Source organism: Acomys minous (assembly GCF_964271855.1).
Source record: "Acomys minous genome assembly, chromosome: 10".
Taxonomy (NCBI): Eukaryota; Metazoa; Chordata; class Mammalia; order Rodentia; family Muridae; genus Acomys; species Acomys minous.
The window spans coordinates 93627512-93645315 of record NC_140491.1 but is presented as its reverse complement, the minus strand read 5'-3'; the positions used below and the strand labels follow the sequence as shown (position 1 = coordinate 93645315).

At 41.5% G+C, this 17804-nt stretch overlaps 1 protein-coding gene across 2 annotated transcripts in view; it reads left to right on the top strand.

Annotated features, from left to right (window-relative positions):
* Nucleotides 1-3330: 3330 nt before the first annotated feature.
* The window catches only part of CYTIP (cytohesin 1 interacting protein), a 62422-nt gene continuing 47948 nt past the window's right edge, over nucleotides 3331-17804 (top strand). The window contains exons 1-2 of one of the 2 annotated variants that reach the window (XM_084798167.1): nucleotides 3331-3451; nucleotides 4880-4972. In XM_084798167.1, coding sequence (XP_084654293.1) covers nucleotides 4970-4972 — 3 coding nt within the window. In that variant the 5' untranslated portion in view covers nucleotides 3331-3451; nucleotides 4880-4969. Of the gene's footprint in view, nucleotides 3452-4366; nucleotides 4412-4879; nucleotides 4973-17804 lie in introns of those variants that run through there. The other variant, XM_084798166.1, reaches the window with a different exon arrangement.

Genomic DNA, 17804 nt, shown 5'->3' with positions numbered 1-17804 from the left:
AAATTTTTTTTATTGTTTTAAGGATTCTTCGACAATAATAAAGGTTAACTCCTGGCAACACCCAGTCTATCTCAAAGAAGACGAAGAACATCAAAGAACCTCCTTATGGAGATGGTTTCAACTGTGGCAAATCAGCCATCGGGCAAAATATCCTCATTTCAGCTACAGATAGAATTCTGCCTAAAAATAGGCAAGCTTGGATGCAGGCAGAGTCAACAGCCAAACTCTGCCAAGACAGGGTAAGCAAGTCCTCAGTAGTTCCTGCCTTACAAATGTCTGTCAGATATACTGTGCCAGAAGGCTGAAGGTGATGCTCCGACATTATAGAGCGTTTTGGGTGACTGTTCAGGCAGCAAACTGTCTGTCATTTTTTTTTTTCACTTTGGAAGCTGCTAACCTGCACTTCCTGTTTACTCAGGCAGTTAATTTTATTCCTTCTCAAGTCTCTGTTAGGGTTGAAAACCAGATAGTTTTGTTTTACACTTAAGATTAGTTGTTTAGGGGTTAAGATGTTTTTAGGTCTAGATAGATGTTTTAAGTTGGTAGAGATGAGCTATGATAGATATTGATTTTCATTCAGAGTTTTAGACTCACCAAGATAGGAAAGATGTTTTCTGCAAGGCTGCCAAATACTAACAGCCAAAACACTACAGGTGTAACATCAATATAATTCCTGATTGTTTCGTGGTTCTCCTCCTTGTTGTAGGTAGCTTATTTTATGTATGTGCAATAAGACAAATGTATATGTAAAAATATGTTTAAAAACTTGGTGAAATTAATTCTAAGCATAATATTTTACAGCAGCCAATCTCTCCCAAAGCTGTTCTTTCCCCTTTCTTTCTGGATCCCTCTTGAGCTTTCTCTCTACCAGAAAGAGGTGGTTTTAGCTGCCACTTCCCAAACTGTGGAGCACTCGGCTATTCTTCACCTTCCAGCACCAGCTCCACAGGTGTGTTTTCTCTGTTGCTGTTGCTGTAATGCGGGTAGACAGTACATCTTCCAGCTCTTGGCCACCTTAGGGCTGAGAGAGACGAGGAACTGGCAGTGATGATGATATTAATACAGTCATACCTTGATAACAGCAACAGATCTGCTTACAACTTAATTTGTTTAATTGATTTTGTTGTCTTCCTTAGCAGCTCTGCTTCTCTCTTTAACTCCCATCGGGACGTCCAGCTGAAGAGGAAAGACAAGTCTAATTGATTACCTGACCAGCCTCACTCAGCATGTGCTGTATTGATGTGTTCCAGAAAGTCCAAGTTCAACAAACTTTTAACAGTAGTTGCTGGAGACACAAAGAAATGATCTGATGTCAACACACAAAACATTGAGAGCTCATGTAGGTGTCTGTCTAAATAAATGAATATGCAATAGGCTGATGATGCGGGGGTTAGAGTGGAGACAGGCAGAAGGTGTCTTCTGATTTTTTGTTTCTTCTGTCTTCTGCTTTACTAATTGTACATATATGTATTTGTTTATGCAGAGTATATATTTATGAGATGCACGGTAGAATTTTAATATATCTTTATAATGTTTAATGATGTGATTGGAATGACTAATGTGTTCATCAACTCACTTATTATTTCTTTGGGTGGGTAACATTTGAAATCTTTTCCATTGGCCCTTTTGAATGATGTCATCAGAAGTCAGCAACCGGTTATCCTGCTGTGGTATTGAATGGTTGAAGTTACCCCTCCTGTCCAACTGACCCCCTGCACCCATTTACCCCCGCCTCTGTTCCAGGCTTACTCCAACTGCCAGGCTTTTGTTTTGTTTTACAGATCGTTTTGACCTTTTACATATAAGTAAAATTACATTATCATCTATCTCTGGCTTATTTCCCTTAATATAAAGTCCTCTAGATTCATCACTGCTTCTGCAGATGACAGAGCTTTGTTCTTTTTGATACTGTTGAATTGTATTTCATTATGTATTCATGCCATACTTTCTTTATTCATTCGTCTGTTGATTGCAACCGTGACTTACTCCACTTCTTGGCTCCTTAGCATGCTGACCTCATTTCCTTGTTTTCTTTGGGTATATACCCAGTAGTGAGATTGCTGGGTCATGCAAGAGTTCTATTTCTGGCTTTTCTGAGGAAGTTCCACAATGTTTTCCACAGTAGCTGTGCAAATTTACTTTCCCATCAACAGTGTAAGAGAGTTCTCCTCTCTCCTCTTCCTGACCAGCATTTGTTTTCAAAAATGTCAGTTGGTCAAAAAAGTGTGTGTGTGTGTGTGTGTGTGTGTGTGTGTGTCCTGTGTCTTAAATGGCAGATTGATCTTTTACTTCCTTGATATGTTATCCAGTCAAGCCCATGTTGAGTAGGGGGCAAAGATCAGCTGTAAATAGTATCATGCTGCCTTTTGACTTTTAAATTATGTGGAAGTTTCTATCAGCTGTGAACTGGGTTGCGTTGTTGACTCTCTGAACCCAAGACCCTCCTAGCCTTGTATTGATCAGGAGAAGACAGAAGGGAGAATCCCTTTTGATGGATTAGAAAGCCATGTGTTCTAAAAAGGAACCACCAGGCCGCTTTATGCTGCTCATCTCACATAAGCATAGACTCTATACACAGGTCATTGTCTCAGGAAGGTTTAGAAATGGCCTCAGCTGTTTTCCATATGTAGCTTGCTATTTTATGACATAAAACAGCTGGGGAAGTCCCGAGGACAAAGGCCATGCTTCACCAGCCAGGTTGGCTCACCTGCTCAACATAAACATAGATTATTTATCTGACCATCTCAGCATAACAACAGGGACCTTACACTTCTCCTTGTCGCCTATAGCAACTCTACAAGCACTGGAAGAAACAAAGAGCATCCATTCTAAGTCTTTGTTTATGGCTGCTTGAAAGGAAGCACTTTGAATTTATATTTCTCAGTTGCTGTAGCTGTAACAAGACTTATAGGCAATTTAAATGCTTTTCTCCTGTGCTTGCTCCACACCCCCGCACATTAGGAACAGTTTAAAGAAAGGAGCAAATTGCTTTAAACAACTTGGCCAAAATAAAATGCAAAGAAGTGTAATCCGTAGTTGTAGCTTGGTACATAGTGACCCTTGCAGACAACCCAAATAGCTGGGAAGCTCCACAAGAGTCTATTTACCTCCAGTGCTCTGCACACAGTAGGTGCTCAGTAAATATTGAGAAGTAAAGAAATAATAGTGTGGCCTTTTAAAGGATTTGGCTTGCAGTTGCTTTCTTAAGGGTGTATTCAAGTAATAGTGAAGTCTTGGCTACTTAGCCTCATGAGTTAATGTTTACAAAGTGCTTTGAACTTCTTGAAAAAAAAAGAATGTTTTTGTTGGCACTATAGCCTACTTGCCAAGGTACACGGACTCTTCCAGCCTTTATTCTTTAGCTGCCAGGCCTGTGTCCTTTTTTCCACACAAGGCTGTGCTCTCTCACTAGTCCAGTGTCTCCTGCCTCCTCTAGCCTGCTCCAGCACAGGTAGGGACGGAACAAACTGTCAACAGATTTCTTTAAGGGCTCCAGAGAAAGTGTCGGGAAGTGAAAATAGGGTCTGTATTAACGCTTCTTAAAGTGATTGTTGTCAAAAAAGGTGCAGGAGCCTGATCAGCCATGGGGAAAATCATGGGACACACACTCTTCAATGAGGCAACATTAATCTCGGTCCTCATGGGTGCACAGAGGCGGAGAGACGGTCTGGAGTATATACTGAAGTTGCCTCTGTGGATTTTAAGTGAATTATATGCAGACCTTGACTAATGTCTATCTCGTAGTTCTGTTATAAAGTACTCATTAGGTAGATTTCTTTTTAGATTAGCAAGGCTTGTATCTATTATAATTTCTTTCCTTGTAGTTTTTCTTTTTCATATTTCATGATCGCAAACAGCAGTGTTAAAGTCCGCATATGGTCAGCCAAAGCTGTGGTGTTTTGTAACCTGCTTGTCACCGTCTCCGAACATGCTGTCTTTACGTTTAGGAATGTGGTGATTAAACAGGTGAAATGTGGTTTGAAGGGCACAAGCTATGGTTTGTCCACCCATCCACGCGAGTAAATTCAAACAGAAGAGGTTTTTATTTTGGGAGGTTACAACATATTAACTTTAAACTAACCACACACAATAAAGCTTTCGAAGTAACGCAGGCTGCAAATAAATAGCATGGCTCTCCACGACCGAGCTTGCTTTAAAGGTAGCGGCAATGCCTATTTTCTGCATTGAAGGAACTTGTTTTCTACCGCAGACCGTGAGGTTTTCTGTGTGGGAGGAAATTTTCCATAATACATATTTATACCATAGCTGCTGTCCATGTGGCACATTTGCTCTCTCAAAACTGTTTCTAGGGACTGCAAATGATTGTCGTGTGGGCAAAACCCAACATGGTATTCTCTTAAAGTGACAGGGCACCCAGAAAATGATGCCTGGTCTTCACAGACAAACTCAGGTAATGCCAAACTCTGAATGCCAAGAAGTTAACTAGGAGCAAGTCTTTAGATTTTCAAACAAAAATTATAAACAAAAGCTTCCCTTCTATCTCAGATGCCTCCATTACATACCTAAAGCAAAAGCAAGGAGAGCAAAATTTGTAGTTAAAGGATAATGACAGCTTTTGGCAGTCGAAAAGCTCACAGTCCACAGGAAAGAAAGCCACAAGAAAAACATCTGTCTGAAAAGGGCTCCAGATAAGAAATGCTTTCTTTCCCCCCTTGGTTCATTAGTGAATGCATCTCCCTTTTGGACTTGGCTATGGATTCACGTATGCAGCATTGAAATTTATATTTATTTATTTTCTCTCTACCTTTTGGAAAAAAAATAGGAATGGGTGATCCTTTAGGAAGAATGGGGTGGGTAGAATGAGCTAGGGCCAGACGGAGTTCCCTTTTCTGTCTGTAAGTGTCTTGTGGCCTTGCAGGGTGCTGTGAAGGGCCAAGAGTGGACTAGACAAAACCTCAGGCACGGAGAGCACGAGGAGTTCTTACTGACGTTTGCCAGCTACAGTCCTATGGTAAGTTTGGCGGGGATTCTCGTCATGCATTATTCTAATTAATTTGAAGGAAGGGAGAAAGTGAACACGTTTTATTGAAGTATTGTATATTAAGATAAACAAATTATGCTGGGATTTATTTCATTCGTGTGTTTAGTAAGTAAGGCAACTAGATGTTTGGGGTTTCTTTTCTAAATATTTTGGACTTCTATATTTTGCTTGAAGATCTGTTTATATATATGACCACATATACACATCTGTTTATATGTATAACAACACGCACATATGTCTAGAAAGCTGGTAAGAAGTCAGTTTTAAACTGACTGCACACTAGGACTCAACATGGTGTTCTGGTGATTTAGACAGGACAAGGCAACTAATGGGAATTCACAACCTTGTGTACATATGTGCACATGTACGTGTGTGTGTGTGTGTGTGTGTGTGTGTGTGTGTGTGTGTGTGTCTGTGAGACAGAATGTGTGCTTGGGGAAATTAAGCATCAACTCTTCTTGTCCTTTCTGCTCTGTGTCATCTTCAAGGAACAGACAATTAAACATTTTATTTGACAGACTATCACTCTTTTGTAGCTGCTAGAAGAACAAGTCAGGGAATTCCTTGCTTTTAGATGTGCCCTGTGGGACAGGCCTGACTGAGATGCTCAGAGCCCAGTCAGGAACAAGTGGCAATCAAGTTGCCAGCAAAACAGTGAGCTTTGAGGCAGACACAAAGTACTCCTTCAAGTCCTGTTGTGTCTGAGTTACACTTTAGGATTAGACCACCAGGGGTCAGGCCCTTGTGCCCAAAGAGCCTTTGTTATGTGGCATAGAAAAAAAGGCACTCCAACTTTGAGGCCTGTAGGCTCCAGGAGAGCAATTAAACAAGCATTGACCCTGGTTCTCAGCCCTGCTAACGGAGTCTGGGAGTCTGCAAATCTGAGGTGGAGGCCATATGCCTCTGAGAATCTTTATTTTGTAATGGACACAAGCATTAGGAAATGTGCTTCCTTTTCATTGTAGCGTGTGTGTGTGTGTGTTTGTGTGTGTGTGTGTGTGTGTGTGTATGTGTGTGTGTGTGTGTGTGTGATGTGCATGTCTATCTAGATGAGACTATATATATATGCGCCAGGGGTTGACATGGGGAAGTCTTTCTCAGTGCCTTCTCCACTTCATTATTTTTGAAGCAATGTCCCCCACTGAACTTTCCATTTTGGATAGGCATTGGGATCAGAACTCGGGTCTTCATTCTTGCACTGTGATTAATATACACTGAGCTGTCTCCCCAGGCTCCACTTTTTAGTGTTGTTTGAGTTAGATTCTCACTGTAGTCTAGGCTGGCTGGTCACCTCTGCTCCTCATGCTTCGGCTGCCAGAGTACGGGGAACGAACCACCGCACGCTCTGTTAGACAGCCTTGCTTTGAAAGAATACATTGCAGGTTCTCTAGCCATCATATAATAAAAACAATTATCAAATGTTAGAGGAGGAATGTCATGGGTGCCCTGGGTGGCAGGAAAATGTCACAGGTAGGGTATCAATAACTGGGGGGCGGGGGGGACTAGGTCTTAAGTTTTGAGGGTCAAAGGCCAATGCTTACAGGTAGATCTTTCTCTGGAGTGAATAAGGATAGCCCTGGGGATGCAGGTCAGTGTTAGCACGCTTGCCTAGCATACTTGAGGTTCTGGGTTCGATACACTGCAAACTATGATATACAGAGGAGACACCTTTCCTCACCACTGTGTGTGTGTGTGTGTGTGTGTGTGTGTGCACTTACAAGTGCTTCTTTCTAAGACTAATAAGGAGTAACCAAGATGACACCAATAACTGCAATTATAATTGATCCCTCAACGGTGTTTCAGTCAATAGTTCAATTGATTTTCCTTGGGAAGATCATTATGAGCGGCGCTGAAAGAGAACAACGTGCAGTGCATCCAATTCTGTGGTACGTTCACATCTGCCGCTCACCATGTATGGAGGTGACGCATGAAGAAAAATGCGGTGAAATAAAGGAAGGGTGCAGAGACCTCGTTAACTATACCAGTGATGCTGGGCATGGTAGGGCCTGTGGAACCAGCTGGTCAGCTCCCATTTGGTTGGTCCCACATGCTCTCTCCAAATCGCAGTTCCAGAAGTGAAAGCAAAAGAACATTGATACCCCAGGTCCTTTTTTTAAAGACAAAGATGGAATTGGGGGAGCTCACAGGATCTGATCGGAACACCAACAAACTGACTCCTCCAGAATAGGAAGGGCAGTGGGGTGAAGTGTGACACTGTCACGGCTTCTCATCCCTTAGACTAGTCAGGATACATCTTCCCTTTCAGCCTCCATCCTCTGTAACATGGCATATTGGGTAACATGGCATATTGGGTAAAAATTAACATGTTATTGTATGTTTTCCCACTTACAGAATAGTCCCTCAAACTACCAGCTAGATATTTTGAGGAACTTTGCTTGAATTATTAATCTTTTAGTTTCTTTTTCCAGAAACGAAAATTTTAAATTAAATATAGTTCTTCAACAGCACATTGCCATTTATCTGTGGATATTATTAGTATATTCTCATTTCCACAATCTTTGAACATAATGAAAGAAAAGGGGGCTTACTACAGTAGGCACCACTCACGAACACCTGTCATTTACTGGGTTTTACTGCTGTAGTAACCCCACCTAGGAGGTATTGCTGTGGCTGTTACCACATGAATTATGAAGTATCACAGAACTAGAAAACAATTCAGTATTCTTAGATGAATAATTTTAATGCATCATTAATTAAAATTATTTCTATAGAACCCTATAATATAATAAAGATGCAATAAAATGGGCATTCTTTCTATACTTGACTCTCTGTGTAGAGTTTACAGTGACTGATAAGCAAGACAGGCCCGTTTCTTTTTGGCTCAGCCAGCTTCATCAGTAAAAGCAAGGCTGTGGCCATCATGCCATGCTGTGTTCTTAGCGTATAGTATTTGTGAAAGCGCTTGAAACCTGGGCAATGCTCTTCAAGCCACCCTGTGTCCCGACTCTTTAAATATTTCTAAACCAGACACTTTGCTGGTGGATACAGAGTTGCAAAGCTCCTAAGTTAGCACATTTCTTCATGTCAAGTCCTGCCCCCCAAACTAGAAACCTGCCTTGGTATTAGACATCATCCTGGCTTACCAGAGCTGCTAAGTGAATCACATTATTGTACTAATTGGAATATATATATTCCATATATATATATATATATATATATATATATATATATATATATATATATATATTCCTTTCCACCTCAAATTAGAGTCAAAATTTGAGTCCGTTGCTTTTCTAGTCGATTAACCGGTTTTCCCTCTGATGGTCCATTGCAAGTCTGCTCTTTTGAGCCTCATCATTATTAATCCTGCACAACTAGATCTTTACTCCAAAGTTTCTGCTTCATCCTGTTGTATAAATGCGATGTTCATAGCGAAGTGACTGATTCAGTGTCTGCTTGTGATCTCCTCAGTTGAAAAGATGGACATCTCATGTTGTTTCTACTTTTATTAATGAGTTCGCTGAGTAGTCAACTTGCCAGGAGCATAGGTATTGCCAGTAATGTTTTCTTTTCCAATTACTTAAACTTTGCCAAGTTTATCTTTTCCTTTGGCAGATACTTGAGGATTTGTTTTTCTATAAACAAAACCAAACCACAACACAATTAAGGATTGTGAGCGTTTCAAACTCAGACAACTTAAAAGTATCCCCTCCAACCCTGCCAAACACAGGCTGGGTAGAGACAGGGATGTGCACTCCTTCTGGGATGCAAGTATGCAGCTAACCCAGGCCTGGGACTGCTCTTCTCTCCAAGGCTTTTTCTTCCTTCACAGATGTGGAGAAGGACTGTCCAGGCTATTTTAGAGGCAGGTGTGGAAGCCTGCACTGGCTCTTCTTTCTTACAGGTTTACGAATGCTTCTCTTACTGGTCCATGTACTTGGCTCAGTGGTGAGAGGAGAGCCCTTGGGAGCAGATGAAAAATCTTAGGCATCCCTTCCTTCCTCTTCTCACCCAGGCTGCTTTGCTCTTTCTTTTAGATTTGATTAAAGGGAAGGGCAGTTGAGGGCAGAAGAGCCGTTGGCCTGTCCTTTGGCAAGCTTTGTAGAACATGTCTAGCTCCAGGTACTATCACTTGTCTATCATTTTAATTCTGATATTTGGAGTCTATTTGCCAACCCTGGTAACAGGAAAACATAGACTCAATAACCCATTGCATTTGTGAACTTTGATATAAAACCGAACCTTTCTTATCTCTATAAAACACTGTCAAGAGACTGATACTGCAGATAAATATGGAAGTGCATATCTGCATATGGAGACAGAACCAGGAGGGTTGAGATTTTTGAACCATGCCTAAGCTACATAGTGAAAAATGAACGCCCCCCCTCAAAAAAATTAAAAGTGTAGGGAAAGGTAAGTTACATGTTGAAATCTATTCCGAGAACCCATAGAACTCAATGTTAAGAATACAACTTGGTTGGTTCCAAGAGAACCAGAAACATTGTCCCTGGAGAAGGACACTAATGAAAAGCGATCACCACCACACAATTGCCATTAAAACACAGAGATAATGCACCCTCCCCCTGCCTTGGTAGAGTCCCCAAACGCTGATCCAAAATGTTCTCAGACACTGAGTTAGAACAAAAGAAACCTCTGTTGCTTGCTGGCAGCAATGCAGAATGGCACAGCCACTTTGGAAGAGACTCTGGCAGCTTCTTGTAAAACTAGATATAGCCTTAGTATAAAATGCAGCAATTGTGTTGCTTGGTGGTTTTCAAATCAGTTGAAGGTCATGCCCTTCACACATGTACCCATGCATGCACATATACATATGCTTTTAGTGGTTTTATCCAGAATTGCAAAAGCACAGAAGAAACCAGAATATCCTTCAGCAAGTAAATGGATAAACAAATGATAATAGACACATACAATTCATGGCTGAGATGAACAACTATTGTTTGTTGGGGTGTGAGAAAACACAGAGGAAACTTAATGGCATATTACTATATGAAAGGAACCAATATGAAAAGGTTACAACACACACACACACACACACACACACACACACACACATACACACACACACACACACCACAGCAACATGATGTTGCAGTAGAGAAAATGCTAGGGCACAGGAAAGGTCAAGGTCAAGCAGGAAGCAGAAATCGATGGGATGGAACTTAGAGGACTTTTAGGTTAGTGAAACCATTTTGTACAATGCTACATGTCGACTGTCCATAATTATATACTTGTCAAATCCATAGACCGTAGAACAGCAGGAAGCAAATGTTAATGTGAACTCTGGACTTTGAGTGATGGTGGTGTGTCAGGTGTAACCTCTACACCACTGAGATGCGGGATGTTGGCAGAGGAGGCAGTGTGCCAGTGGTAACTGGACGCCTGAGAACTCTCATTGTGTGTGTGTGTGTGTGTGTGTGTGTGCATGTAAGTCTGACTTAAAAAGTAAAATATAGTAAAATTTAATCTACGTAGGTAATACTACTATAGTCATGTCTACCCAGACATAGCTCATCATTTGTGTGGGAGAGAATGATGCTATATGACTCCATTCCTTGGGTAGAGGTTGTTTGTAAAATCATAGGCACAATTTGATCCTCCACCTCCTGCCTATGTTCTGTTTACTTTTGTTGTTGGTTGTTGTTGGTGTCAGGGTCTCAGCGTGTAGATCACATTGGCTTTGTACTCACAGAGATTCATCTGCCTCTGCTCCCTGAGTGCTGAGATGATTAACAACCACCACCACACCTGGCTCCACCTGTATTTCCTTCTGAGGTGACTGGGAAGTAGCGCAGGAGCTGCATAGAGCCCACCCTTTCCTGGAAACCTGGCCCCAGACAATGAGCACACTGTACTGTCGACGTTACGAAGAACCGTGCATCACACTTAACTGTTCTGAGTGATGCAATTCTACAATGACGGTTACTCAGAAAAGAGCTACAGTACCTGGAATTCCGTTTTCTTTGAAAACTTTTTTTTTTTTTCATTACTTGAGCTGGCTTTTTAAAGTAGGTTAGGGGAACCAGAAAAAACAAAAACAAAAAAACAAAATGAAATTAAAGCTGGCAAGTTAGACAGAGTGGAGGTGGGATCTCATGTATTTTGGAAATTGTCTATAGCAAACACAGAGATAATAAACATGGGAGTGCATGGTGAGAGGTGCAGCAGGTGCACACACGTCTGAAGCCAAGGCAGAGCTGGCAGGTGCTTTGATTAATAAGCTTCTTGGAACACTGAAGCTGTTGGCTAGCCAGGTCAAAGCAGGGCAGCACACAGCATGACCCCAGGAATGACCAGCACACAGCATGACTGCAGGAATGACCGGGGCGTCTCTGTGTTGGAGTATGTTGAGAAAAGACAGAGTGTTTTTAAAACAAGTCAGCTCTCAGGCAGACATTTTTAAAAAATAGATTATATAGCTTTTCAACTTTGTCTCCCAAATATTCTAGATTAGATGTTTCAAAGGAAGAGTCTAGCATTTTCTCTCTGTTTTGACAAGCTTTCTCGTTTATGGTAAATTGTAAATTAGAGGCAGAGGTAAAGAGCAAAAGCAAATGCGATTTGTCCATTTGCTGCTGCTGCTTTGTTTCCCATGGTCTAGATGTCTGGAAGCTTTCAGCTTTATTTTCTGTTGAACTTTCTAAAACATCTTATAGGACTGAGAGAGAGCCTCGCTATTTCCTTCTAATATGCACTCATGTCTTCTTGCCTACAGGCATGGCTCCATCCCTAGAAGTTCGGGTCCTTATTTTCAGATCTCTCCTGCTTATTTGGCTCTCAGCAAACCTTCCCAGAGCCAGGCCCTTATGTACATGCCCTCATGAGAACACACCCATAGTTAACACATTGAAATGTCTACCTTTGCTTTCTACTTATCTTTTCAAGTTGCTCGGGGGCCCAATCCTGTTCCTTTGTAGGAAGTTGATTGCCACTACTCAAAACACAAAGTTCAACAGTGAGCGAACACTTGCGTAGGTCACATGGAGAAGAGCAGTGCTTTCTTTGATTTTTCTTTTTAGAAGACATCAATACATTTTAAAAAAATTAAAACACAGTTATTTATTCTTAACAAACTTGTACAGAAACAAAGCATTTCAAATCTATTTTTTTTCCGTTGAGTCATCGCTGAATTATTTTTATAGAGAGAACATCTTCTTTCCACCCAGTCTCAAGATATTGTATTGGTTTCCCCACCCAGGAGGAGAAAGTTGGTTCATGCAAACAAGCTGTCATTGAGTCCCAGGGCATTAATCATCATGGCACCCACAATATCGCTCTGCTTTGCTGTGCTGAGCCAAGGAGATGATGGCTGTGGCTTCACACTCCTCCACTCTCATCCTGCATCTCCACTTTCTCTCCGAAGGCAGTTTTGGCTGCCACCAAAAAAAAAAAAAAAAAAAATTACCCCAAATGCCAAATTTTCAAATGTGAATGGTGTTGTGCTTATTTCTGGGAACATCACATCCCTCAGAGTGGCCATCGGGCCATTTTCCTACTGGCAGTTGGATTGCAATTTTGTAAATATCAAAGTAGCAATCAAAATTACAAAGCTCTAATTAAAACTGGAATATGATTAGGTAGTCTTGGATGTGTCTGAAGTGTGTTTTCAAGCCAAGCGTTGTATCAACCTCAAGTGTTATTTTACCACGTCATATAAGCCCTGTGTCTTTTACCTTTTGTTCAACCCATGCTACTGTCAACTTCCAATGTTTACACTGTCACAGTTTCTTCTAGTTCTAGCATTCATTTATTCATTTAGTAAAAAGGGTCAGAGGGCCAGGGCACAAGCAACCGTATCTGGGCACAATGCTTAGGTGTGAGAGGCTTATGAGTGAAAACCAAGAAAGAGATATTTTGACCCTCCAAGAATATAAGGCTAGTGGGAATAGACAACCAGAGAGCTGTCCAAGCACAGTAGGAACACCTTCTGTGTTATGACAGAATGTAGCACGTAAGAAGGATGCTTTTGGAAAGAGTGGCCAGGGGTCATTCCTTGGACCAGTGATCTGGAACCAGAAGAAGGGATTAAATCTGAGAGACATTTCACTTCTAAGCTCTCTTCCATGGGATGCGCTGGGATTCCAGAAAAGCCCTGACCACAACAGAACACATATCACCCAAAGCAACCAGGCCAGGCTTTGGCAAGTGTAAATGCCGTTTTTATTTCCTCAGATGAGCAGATGAGGTGAGGGTCATTCCCAAGCCTTTCTAGTTCTTTCTGAATCCTCATTGGCTGATACAACTCAGATGTGCTGGCCTAAACTGCCCTCCAAGCTGACTGGTTCAACCTGGCTTCTCTTGACTTGGGACTGAATTGCTCTGCTTGGCCTCAAACTCGTGCTCACATTGTCTTCTACTCATCTGTGTCTATCTCTTTCTCATTCTCTGGCTTGTTCTGTCTTTACTTGTGTCTAGATTTTTCACTCTGCAATCTGTCACTGTAAAAGTGTCCTGGCATGAGGGTCCCCTAGCAACTACAGTTAGGGGCTGTCTCTGACACGAACTCTGTTGCCTGTGTTTAGATCAGTGTCCCCTAGCTGGGCTGTCTTGTGGGTCCTCAGTAGAAGAGGACGAGCTTAGTCCCACTTGATGTGACAGGGTGGGTTGTCCTCCTTTTCTGAGGTGAAGGGGAGAGGGAAAAGGGCAAAGAGGGTGGACCATGAGGAGAGGAGGGAGGGGTGTATCCTATCTCTGACTCACTCTGTCAAAGCTTTCTCTGATTTGTTGCTTTGTCTACTCCTCAATTAGTCATCACTCTCAAACATGGCTGTGTCCTTCTATAAGATAACCTTTCCTTCATTGTTTGGCATTAAAGGTGTGTACTAATGGCCTGTCTATATTTCAGACAGATCATACTGTAATCCAGAGTGTGTCTGCATTCCAGCCAGATCACATAGACCTAAATGGTCTTTGGATGTGATCCTTTGCCAGAGATGCCATGTAGCTGGATTGAAATTTCTCTACAGGCAAGCAATGGAAAAATGAGCACCTTAGACTTCCATTATCTTGCTGAAAATGTGCAGCATTTACAGCATTCCTGCCTCAGAAAGCTTTTGGGATGAGATGAAGTTGGGGTGGGATTTTGATTGATTGTCCTTCATCGCAGAAATGAAGAGGCTGCTGTGACGCCCTGGTGATCTGGGAGGCTAAGAACTCAAGAGGTGTCTAACCACAGTGTGGGCCACTGGGGCTTTATTTCTTGGTTTTCTGAAGTGACGGCATGCTCAGTGGCCTCCCTGTCGAAGCAGCCCTTGTAGCGATGACTTATGATTAAAGAGTACTTCAAAGACATCAAAGTGATTGGCTTTCTGTTGTCTGGTGTGGTTTCCTTTTCCAAAAATGAGAAGAAAATGACTGGGAAGACCGGAGCTGATGGGGTGTCATACAAATTCTATCAACAATTTAGCTACTGGTGAAATTAACTGCTTTCCAAGTATCTCAGAATCCTTGTAGGTGATTTCCCCCTTCCATAACGTCACATAGGGCTAATTAAGGACTCTTCATGGCCCTATGCAATCATTTCCCTGTGTCATTGAGAATGTTGAGTGTGTAATTTGGATGGCCCACTCCAAAGTTGTTATCATTCCGGTACACATTCATTTATAGTCATTACGCAGAGATGGGTGAGAGAGATTTTGTTATTAGCCAATCTCTTTATTTATTTAATATCACCTCCATTTTATTCCAAAGGGAATTTCAGTGGCCAAGTTAGTAAAATTCAGAAAGCAATCCCTTGACCACACTCTGCAGAACTCCCCTGTTCTTTAGAAAGCTTCCACACAAAAACATTCATTGTGATGACAGAGTTATTATCAGTTAAAGAAAGAAGCACAGATATACTTTTCTTCAGAAGTGCTAAAAATCTGCATGAGGTGAAACACTTGGGACAGACACCAGGCACAAAGTCAGGCCAAGCCTCTCAGAAAGGAAAAAAAAATTTTTTTTCTTGTGTTTCTAAGCTACGTGGTAGGTTAAACCAAACAGGAAAACACAGGAGACGCCTGAGTCACAGACGAACTGCTCTTTCCTCATTTGAGTTTACAAGCAGTGCTATGATGCTACTGTCCTGAAATAAAGAAATTCAATGAGCCTTTAGTGATGCTGTTACCATGGTTTCCTTTTCAGGTCGGAGAATGTCCTGGACAACTCCACTGTTTTCCTCTCCCTTAAACTACACCACTTCATATGTCCAAATAGAACATTTTTAAAACTAACTTTTAAGAAACAAAAGACACTTCGGGTAAGAAGATAAGTGATCCCACTCAGTAGTGTAAGTGAACTGCCTCACCTTGTAGAATTTGACTGGGAAAAATACATGTGAAAACAAATGGGAAGATCTGTGCTTTTTTTTTTTTTTAACATACTTGAGACAGTACTGAGTTTCTTAAAACTTGGGGAAACCTGAGAATTAGGTGCAAAGTTATCACACGCATGAATCTCCTAGGCCTGTGGTTGACTAGTCATCTGTAATACGCAGACAACTTGTCAGACCCAATGAAAACAGTGAAGAAAGGGAAGCAAGCAGGGGAAGTGGGAACGGGTGTATAACTATACTGGTCTTAGTGGTCTTTGGGCACTTGAAAAATGAAGAAGTTAGCATATTGTTTCCAAAACCTTAATTTGCCTTCCTTTGCAAGGACACATATGAATGCTGTTGACTTTTAGATCTGTTCTCTAATGAGGAAAAGGGATGCCTTTCTTCCTAAAGCAAGTCTTATTCTGTCCACACCATGCCAATAATTGCACCTCAGGGTTCCTTGAGTTATTTCTAACATTTATTGAGTGCTTACTATTGCATCAAGTATTTCTCTAATAATTTAATTTAAGGAAAACCTGGAAAGGTTATTATTCTTATATAGGCATGAACATGAAGGCATACAGAGACAAGATGAAGCTACTGCCAGTATGTCTGTTGTATACTGCCTTTATGGGGAACTTGTAGCATTATTTGGTCTTTTCCTCTATTTCAACACGCTCTTTCCGTATATCTCAGCTTCCACTTAACATACACATTTATCTTCTGCTTGTGGTTCTCTCAAGGCATGTAAGTTTTTTCTTGCCATCCGGTGGTCATTTATAAATGTGCTTATCTCCTTGACTTGCCCATAATCTGTTTGAAGTCTAGGATATTTCATTATACTGTTCTGGCCGTGTGCTTACTCACAAATAAGACTTAGCCATTTACATGAACAACAACATACATTTTGTCCCCAGCTCTGCAGTTTAGCTTGGGCTCAGTGAATGTCCATTGTTTCCATTACACTTAGGGTTAGTTTAGGCCGCTCAGAGGCTAATACTGGCATCAGATAACAGTTCTATCGCTTACATATGTTGTGTTTGATCTTGTTATCACCCGGAATCTCAGGAGGGGTTATGGCTGGAATCTATATGAAGTCTTTCTGTGGAGTAGCCTGGCTTCCTCAGAACATAGTCATTGGCTTCCAAAGATCCTAGGAGAACTGGGGAGAAATGTTTTATAATTTCCCTGTGAACTTCACAATGCTTCATTCCTGTGGGTTTAGCCAAACTTCAATGGGAGAAAATGTCTCCAAACCTATAATGTAAGAATGGTATGTGGGATAGGATGTAACAACAATGCTCTCTTTAAACTATGTATTATGGCCAAGTCTGCTTTCATCTCAGGCTCTTTTCTCCATGCTCTAGCTTTTTACCTCTCAGTTTTATCAACAGGCATTTTCAATCAATATCCTGGGAATATAACTGGTGAATCAAATTTGAAAGGAGGTAGCGTCCTGCACTGAGTTGACCTAACACCAATGGAAGACGTGCAGCTCTTACAAAAAGCCGTGTGCAGCATGTAAGGTCCCATTCAAGACAATTGGTGGAGATTTTCAGGAAAGGTACACACAGTTAAGTCTTAATCTCGAAGCTTTTTAGAGGTGATATTTTGCTTGTTTGGGGGAATAAAAAGATGTGCTAGGTTGAGCTTCTAACATGCTCCTTTGGCATCTCAGTCTGTGAGGAGATCTATAACCCTTTCTACAGAAGCATCCTTTTTTTGTTTTGTTTTGTTTTTGTTTTTGTTTTTTGAGATAGGGTTTCTCTGTGTAGCCTTGGATGTCCTAGACTTGCTTTGTAGGCCAGGCTGGCCTTGAACTCACAGCGATCCACCTGCCGCTGCCTCCCGGGTGCTGGAATTAAGTGTGCTACCACTGCCTGGTTTACAGAAGCATTCTTAAAGTGCTCAGTGCCCCAATGTATGAAAATCATTTTATTAGCAGGAAAAGAAAAAATGGCAATCATGAGCACCAAATATGAACGTTTGTGTTGGCGTTCAAGTTGCTCTTACCGCTGGTGCCTATCAGAGTTGAGTATGAAGTACTGCTATCACTGATGGTCTTCTCACACCAAGACTAGGTCTGCAACACCAGTTGAGGCCAGTTGCTTAAGAATATCTCCTGACCAAGCCTTGCAGAGTCAGTTGAGAGTAAGAAAAGTGTACAGGTAGACAGAAGGGCGCAGTCACACATGTGTTTTAGAACTCATCCCTGTTATGACTTACTTCGTCTTTCTTATTCTTTTGTGTTTTCTGCAAAGGCCTTCATCCTGTGTCACATTGGATTTCCAAGCCTGCACCAATTTCTCTTTCAAACATTTACATTGTTGCTCATTTCTGGCATTCCATCACTTAAAATGATAACTTATGTACTAGCCTGACCCTTGCAAATCTCCCTGCCTCACATTTCATTTGCATGTGTTTGTGTGTGTGTGTGTGTGTGAGAGAGAGAGAGAGAGAGAGAGGGGGAGGGAGAGAGTTTTAAATATTCCCTGCCTTCCTTTTAGGAGTCTTAATTTGAGCATA